This window comes from Panthera uncia, chromosome F2, assembly GCF_023721935.1.
Source record: "Panthera uncia isolate 11264 chromosome F2, Puncia_PCG_1.0, whole genome shotgun sequence".
Classification (NCBI taxonomy): Eukaryota; Metazoa; Chordata; class Mammalia; order Carnivora; family Felidae; genus Panthera; species Panthera uncia.
The window spans coordinates 49,393,704-49,401,750 of record NC_064812.1 but is presented as its reverse complement, the minus strand read 5'-3'; the positions used below and the strand labels follow the sequence as shown (position 1 = coordinate 49,401,750).

General features: G+C 36.4%; 1 protein-coding gene across 3 annotated transcripts in view; it reads right to left on the bottom strand.

The window, feature by feature from the left end:
• Window positions 1–2,415: 2,415 nt before the first annotated feature.
• Window positions 2,416–8,047, bottom strand: part of CA1 (carbonic anhydrase 1) — an 11,299-nt gene continuing 5,667 nt past the window's right edge. For all 3 annotated transcript variants that reach the window (XM_049633208.1, XM_049633209.1, XM_049633210.1), the window contains 3 exons: window positions 5,721–5,783; window positions 4,219–4,374; window positions 2,416–2,634 (listed from right to left, as the gene is read on the bottom strand). In XM_049633208.1, the coding sequence (XP_049489165.1) occupies window positions 2,518–2,634; window positions 4,219–4,374; window positions 5,721–5,783 (336 nt within the window). In that variant the 3' untranslated portion in view covers window positions 2,416–2,517. The remainder of the gene's footprint in view (window positions 2,635–4,218; window positions 4,375–5,720; window positions 5,784–8,047) is intronic.

Below are 8,047 nucleotides of genomic sequence, written 5' to 3'. Positions count from 1 at the left end.
TTGACTTTGTGATGGGGAAGGGAACAAAAGGTTGAGTTTCTAAGTACTCTAAAATTCCATGCAAAATTTTGATTATATCTATTTACATTTTCAGGGGAAGTAGAAAGAAGTTTCATTGCTTAACTTACATACTCACAGGAATCCACGCAGAACCACTGATAGTAACCAGAGTTACAAGAAATAGAAATGTCCTCTTTTGAGTCATGTAAAAAATAAATTTAAAGAAGATATTTATCTCCCTTTCTTTTCTTTTCCCTAATTCTGTCTTTGATGAATTTAACGTTCTTTGAGTTATCTAAAACTTACAAAAATGAACAATTTAGAAAATATCTTGGACTCATGAATTAGCAAAAGGACACCGTAAATATTCAGCATGGTGTTTCTGAAAGCAAGGGTGGGACTGTGGGGCTGGACAAGATAGGAAACAGTAGGGTATAGAAGCACCTTTCTACTCTTGAGCTGGGCCCATCAGGTGGCACTGTCATTCTGGATTACTGGAAGAAGGTCAGCTGCCAAACCTCATGGAAAAATCAGAAAATACTTGCAGGATGTTCAAATCATTTACCTACATTGGCAAGGGAAGAGGGCACACAGTGGGAGGGTGAGTCAAAGAAACATATGAGTTGCCTTCTTAGATCATCCAATGCCTTGTCCACATATCTTCTCTCAACAGCTGCTTTTATCGGCTACTTCAGAGAAATGTGGAAAGCCCCCATAATGCACCTCGTGAGTTCTGCCAAATAAGTGAAATTCTGGCAGAAGCAGTAAGGGGAAACATGCTCCCCAGTTGGCATTCAGCTTAGGGATGAAGTTTGATGACCATCATATATCTTGTGTCATCTCTTTGCCCTCTTCATAACAAGACTTACAGATTTATATTTAAATTCAAGAATACATTTGAACCTTCTTAAAAAATATATGGGTCATCAAGTTAAATATTTTTCAGATCCTTTTTGTGAAATTTGTTTTTTTTTAAATTGCTCAATTTCTTTTTGGGAAATATTTTCAAACACTGTGGGTCCTGAGTAGATATATTTTGCAGATATCTTTCTGCAAAAATTTTTATGCCTTTTATACCTCATGCAAATATATTTCTCAAATTAAACTCATACCCCTCTTTCTTTGGCTTTCATGATGACCTTTGATAACTTTAGAATTGAAATCCTATCAATGTGACTCATGTAAAATAAGAGGATCATAGGACAAGTGTAACTGCTTCAGGCTTCTCGGTATCTGGCAAATATACAGTAATACACACACATTACTTTTGCAAAGAAAGTATTTCTGTTTATATAATGCTTATGTGAGCAGAGCTAAAGTGTTACTTGAACCTATTACATTTTAATAAGAAGGATTCTTTAAATTCTGGGCCCCAGATCAAAAATTTCAAAAGAAGTCTCTTAGTGCGGTTTTTAGGTACAAAGTAAACACAATCTTTATACAAAGACTCTCTCAGAGCAATGAAGAATCTGCTTGATCTGTCTTTGTAAACTATGTTTATATTTATTTAGAAGTTTTTATTGATTCTGTAACATTAGACAGCTCTAGGACATTGGAATGGGTATGGGCTTTGGTATCTAATACAGTTCCTTGTATTAAATCACAGAGAAGGAAACGAAAGTCAATTACAAGACTATACACTAGACACAAGATTTGAATTCTGGATGTAGATATGGCTTCAGAAAGAACTGGCTTTAGTTTAGGGACATATCTGACTTAAAAATTATGTGATGTTTTTATATGATTTTAGGTCCAAATGACTCCATCATTTTTATAAACCATTCACTGGTGAATTTTCTTCAAATTTTGAATTATAGATTCTCTATTCAAGCTAATCAGTTATAATAATGGGGGGAAGGGGAGAAACCACTGGCTTTACTAATGGGAGGAGCAAAAGCGGAAGCAATATCCAGAAGCAACATCTTCCTGTATAAAAGACACCATTTTAATCACAGAGAACACAAATGTTGGGCTGGTATAACGATATTAAGTACAGTTGTCATCTTAGCTATATATTTGCCTTTAAGAGTAAGAAAATACATTTCTTAATATTTCATCTCAAGCTGCTCTTAGGTTATTACATTTGAGGTAAAATAATATTGCAAATAAGGCACTTAAGATTTTTGGATGTAAATGGGGTAGAAAATTAATATTAAAAAAATAGAGTACATAACAGATAAGAAAGGGATAAAATTATTTTATTGGTTCAACTAAACTGAATAAAGTGGAAAGAGATACAAGTCACTAAGAAATTATCCAATATACCTTAATTGTAATTATAAATAATTCCACAAAATAAACTTGCATTTACACACAAGTTTAACAAACTTATAGATGATTATTTGAGTTAAGCATTAAGAACAAAAATTAAAACTTTTCAGTTCTACAGATTAAATTTGCAGCTATGCTGTCTTGCTAGTATTGAAATAATTTTATTTCTTCAAAATTTGTTTTACTGGTTTGTGTCAGAAGCAGGGCAGTGTTTCTGGAAGGAGGATAAGTTCCTTCCTGATCCCGTCAGGATGAAGCTTTCACTATTCTGCCCTTCAGAGGTTGAGGTGGTCGGTTGTTGTGCTGAATGGGGACAGCTTTGTCACCTTCAACATTTGATAGAAGACTTCGGAACTGTGCCAGCTGGGAGGAAGAATAAAATATTTAAGGAATCAAAGGCTATTAAAGTTACACAAAGCACTTTATTTCCAGTATAATCAATGCACTGATATATAAAAAACTAAGTTATTGATTGCAATGACTTCACCAATTGGAAGGGTGGAAGTCAAAAATTCCTTCACATTTCTTTGAACTAGGTATTTGGTTTAAATGATCAAGGATTGACTGGATTAGAATGCCAACTTTCTCAGAGTGTCAACTGGGCTAATTGGGTCAGTGACTTTCTGCTTTTGGCCTCAGTTTCTGTAGTAAAATTACAATCACATTGACTATATTCACTGTGCTGTGCCTTTTACCCCTGTGACTTATTCACTCCAAATCTGTACCTTCCCCTCCCCTTCACCTGTTATGCCCATCTCCCACCCTTTCCCCTCTGACAGCCATCTGTTTGTTTTCAGCTTGTGTGTCCGATTCTGCTAAAAATCTAGCCTATTTAGAGAAAGTGACTTCAGCTATGGCTGAAGGCTTCTTTGTTAAGGCAAATGTGTGATAATTTATGACTTCTCAGAATAATCACTTTCCCACCCCAAAATATATTCTTACCTTTTTCTTAAAACATCACCTTACAAAAACAAAACAAATAACAGCAACAACAACAACAAAAAACCCACAAAAAACCCTGTCATTTAATGTAGACAGACTTTTAAGAGTTCCACAAAAACATCAACTGGCCTATAAAACTATTGAGGCATGAAAAAAAAGTCACTGACTTCACAATTAAAAGAAAATTGCAAAAAAAGGAAATAATGATTGCAACTGAAAAAGAAATTGGTGTGTCCTCAACATTTTATCGCTCCAGATTTAACAGAGGCAAAACTTTATACAGATAATGTAGTATGGAGCAGGCCCCTTAAATAGCTGATAGGAAAAATATTGAACACTATCAGCTATTTACAATGGGTTTTTGTGAAGATTAAATGGGTTAATACACATAAAGTTCTTAGAATGTTGCTTGGCATGTAGCATATGTTATCAGTAGGCTACATACATTGCCTGTCCTATAGGTTTGTTCTGAGAATTGGCTGACAAAACATGTATAAGGCACCCAATGAAAGTACTTGCTCAATCAGTGGTAGTTATTATTATCATAATTATAAACAATAATTAAAGAGATATTTTTTTGGATAGTTAATAATTAAAACCTTCAAAAAAGAACAAAAAACCTTGTCAACTCTCAAGGTATGTCTATTGTGAGCCATACTTCCTCAAAGTCTTAGTAGAATTTCCAGTGACAATCTTTTCTTTGTTTCTCAAACTCTTAGGAAGACACTTGTCAAGGTTGGATTTTTTTTTTTAATAAGGTCAAAAAGATAGTAGGAGTTCAGAATCTCATATTTTTTTCTGTATAAAGTAGAAAACAGTATTATAACACACATTTCTGTTTAATTATTCAATAGATCTAAGTCAGAAATGAATCTTTTTCACTGGGAGTGGAAAACAAACTCCTCAAAAATCTATTTGAAATCATAATGTCCACCTTACTATGAATTGAAGTGATATTCCTGCTTTGCACTCCTAAGTCCCACTCTTTCACCTTTTATACTCTACCTGTTCTGGGCTGATACCAATGCTCTCCTTACAGATGATCCAGATTACACTCTCATAAAGAGGAGGATGAGTCAGAGAGCCAAAGTAGGTCCAGTAATCCAGGGATGAAGGAAGGAGAGTAGAGGGGTCAAAATTTGTGAATGGGGCTCGTTTGCCCTGGAAGGAAAAGAAATGTATCATTATACCATGATTTAAAATACTTACAGCATATACATATATGGTATCTATGTTATATAATTTTGGTATATATATTGTCTTGATATTTTAGCTGAAAATTTAATTTTCCTACTATATAGTATACACTGGTGTGTTTGTAGATATAAACAATAAAAGTAATAGACTGAAAAATTGCTACACTGGCATTTTGGCCAAGCAATCTTCTTTCCTCATTTGGCTGAACATAAACAAATGTTAAGAAGTTTTAAAACAATCTATACTCTCTAGAAGATATTTCACTTCCAGAATAAAACATTTATTGTTTCTTTAAAAAAATTTGTTTTGTTTATTTATTTTTGAGAGAGAGGTAGAGAGAGAGAGAGAGAGAGAGAGACCGAGTATAAGCAGGGGTTGGGGAGGGGCGAGAAGCAGAAGCAGGCTCTAGGCTCTGAGCTGTCAGCACAGAGCCTGACATGGGGCTCGAACCCACAAACTGTGAGATCATGACCTGAGCCAAGGTCAGATGCTTAACTGACTGAGCCACCCAGGTGCCCCAAACATTTACTGTTTTTTTAGGAATGATGCCAGAAACTGTTCCAGTGACAAAACTATTTATTGATGTGCAAACTAGTTATGTTTTAGCCTTATTCTATTTATTCCTATTTCTGTTTTGGTTGTTTATTAATGGCTTGTTAATGGTATCTCAAAAAAATACCCCTAACTCCTGCATTTTTGTACTGCTAAAGAAATAGAGACATTTTTCTTCATGAAATGGGAAAAAAATCACATTTTAGTTGGATATAGTTTTTAAAGAAAATTTGAATGGCTATGAAACTTCTTCTTCTATAGGCTTCATCCTGCTGAAATAGATAATAATTGTGAAAAAGAAAAAAACAAAACAAATACCTGAGTCAGAGACCTCAGAAGCAAGCAATATCCAAGTAGTACCTTGATTTTCAGACTGGTAACTTTTGCTTTAGGCTTCCTATTCCCCACTTCAAATATGTAAATGATTTCAGTAGTTCTGTGGATTCTTGTTCTCAGATTTAAATGTTTTCATTTATTTATTTATCTTTTAAAGTTTTTTTTTTTTTTTTTTTTGAGAGAGAGAGAAAGAGAAAGAGAAAGTGTGTACATGCGCAGGTGTGCTTAAGCAGGGGAAGAGCAGAGAGAGAATCCCACGGAGGCTCTGCGCTCTCAGCATGGAGCCCGATGCGGGGCTTGATCCCCCAGGAATTGTGAGATCATAACCTGAGCTGAAATGAAGAGTCAGTCGCTTAACTGATTGAGGCATCCAGGGGCCCCTCTTGTTCTCTGATTTAAACTAATGTGTTTAGTCTATTTACCTTGGTTTTAACTGCGTTTAGGGCATCAAGTACTTTCTGCAGTCGTGGGTTGGCCTTATCAACCTGGAGATTTAAAAAAAATGTGTGTTAGAAATTATTATTAAGTGAACCTATGTTTGGCTATTGTTTTTTTCAATTGGAAACCGTAACTGAAGAAAGGTAAGATATTTTCTCTCTGCTTTAGGAGAGGGAATTTTGTTGGTTGTATGTCCTTGCGGGCCCTTGTGCTCTGTAAGTTGTTCATAATGTGTAACCACTGTCAACCTAAAAACAAGAAACCAGCTCAAGAGGTAAAGTGTTTACTTGAGATCAAAGAATTACAATTCAGGGCACACAGATTGAGGTAGAAACCCAAATAGCGTTCTAATTACAGGACATAGACTCATTTATAGAAGAGAAGGATGATCATGTCAGTAGTTTGTTTGTTTGTTTGTTTTTTGTTTTTTTGTTTTTTTACATTTTTGTTTTTATTTTTTTATTTTGAGAGAGAGAGAGAGAGTGGAAGGGGCAAAGAGAGAGTCCATGCTGTCAGCACAGAGCCCGGCTGAGGGTTCAAACTCACAAACTTTGAGATCATGACCTGAGCCCAAACCAAGAGTCAGACGCTTAACCAACTGAGCCACCCAGGCACCCCCATGTAAGTAGTTTTTGAGAAGAGTTCATTGGTGCTGACAAGCAGGGTGAGATTTGTACTTCACAGATTTGTCAGGTGAAGTGGTCACTACGTAAAAGTTCACTTTTGTTAGTTCTCTCAAATAGGATATTCTTGTTCTTGTTAATTTCTTGGAATATTGGTGGTTGGCCCAGTTCTAAGGTTCAAAAAGCAGGATGTGCAAGGCAGCTCTGAAATGGCCACTATATCTCCGTTGTAAATGGCTCTGTGTATGTCATTTTTTCACACCACAGATGAAGTGGAAAACAAAACCTTGGTTTTAATTTAATATGGACAAGATGTTCAGGGATATACAAGACCAAATCCAGGAATTTAGCAAAACTGTGATACAAAACACAACCTCTTACTTTTGGCTTGTTTTATTAGTTATAATGAGTACAATGCATGGCATGTTGTAAGTGCTCAAGAAAGGTTAACTAGAATTGCTATAATCCCAAAAGTTAGCTACCTGTGATGTTTATAATAAGACATATGGGGGCGCCTGGGTGGCGCAGTCGGTTAAGCGTCCGACTTCAGCCAGGTCACGATCTCGCGGTCCGTGAGTTCGAGCCCCGCGTCAGGCTCTGGGCCGATGGCTCGGAGCCTGGAGCCTGTTTCCGATTCTGTGTCTCCCTCTCTCTCTGCCCCTCCCCCATTCATGCTCTGTCTCTCTCTGTCCCAAAAATAAAAAAATTAAAAAAAAAAAAAAACGTTGGGAAAAAAAAAAAAAAAAAAACGTTGGGAAAAATAAGACATATGTTTAGGACACAGAGCTCCTAAAATCCTTGGAATTTGCTAAGTGATGACAGTGATAAAGGTGTCTTTTGTTATGTTAATTAGGGGACTTCTAGACTGAATCTGAAGGTGAGGGCTGGTTGCCAGGAGAAACAAACAGGGGATTAGAGGGTTGGACCTTTCAATTCTACCCTCAGACCTCTAAGGACAGTAGAGGGGACAGGGCTAGAGCTTGAATCAATTGCCAATGGCCAATGATTTAATCAATTGTGCCTAAATAATGAAGCTCCTATAAAAACCCAAAACGACTGGGTTCAGAGAGTTTCCAGATTGGTAAATTAAAGGAGATACAGGTAAATCGGTGTGCCTGGGCAGTGCACGGAAGCTCTTTGCCTTTCCCCATACCTAGCCCTATGCATCTTTTCTATCTGGCTAGTCCTAGGTTATACCCTTGTATAATTAACCAGTAATCTACTAAGTAAAATATTGCTCTGAGTTCTGTGAGCTGTGCTAGCAAATTAAGCAAGCCTCTTTGAACCCAAGGAAGAGGTCATGGGAATCTCTGATTTATAACCAGTCAGTCAGAAGCACAGGTAACAACCATCTGGACTTGAGGACTGACATTTGAAGTGGGGCAGGGGGACTTGTAATCTTGCAAGTCTGAACCCTTAACCTGTGGAACCTGATGCTATCTCTGGGTAGATAGTGTTAGAATTGAATTCCTGGACACCCTGCTGGTGCCCAAGAATTGCTTGTTAGAGGTGTGGGGGGAACCTGTCACATTGGAATTTGGTGAGCAGAACCCAAAAGATCCTAGTATATCCAATTTAATAATAACTTCCCTATAGGACTTTTCAGGGACTCTCCTATAGAGGGTTTCAGCAACATATGCCATTTTATTTTATTTTATTTTATTTTATTTTATTTTATTTTATTTTAT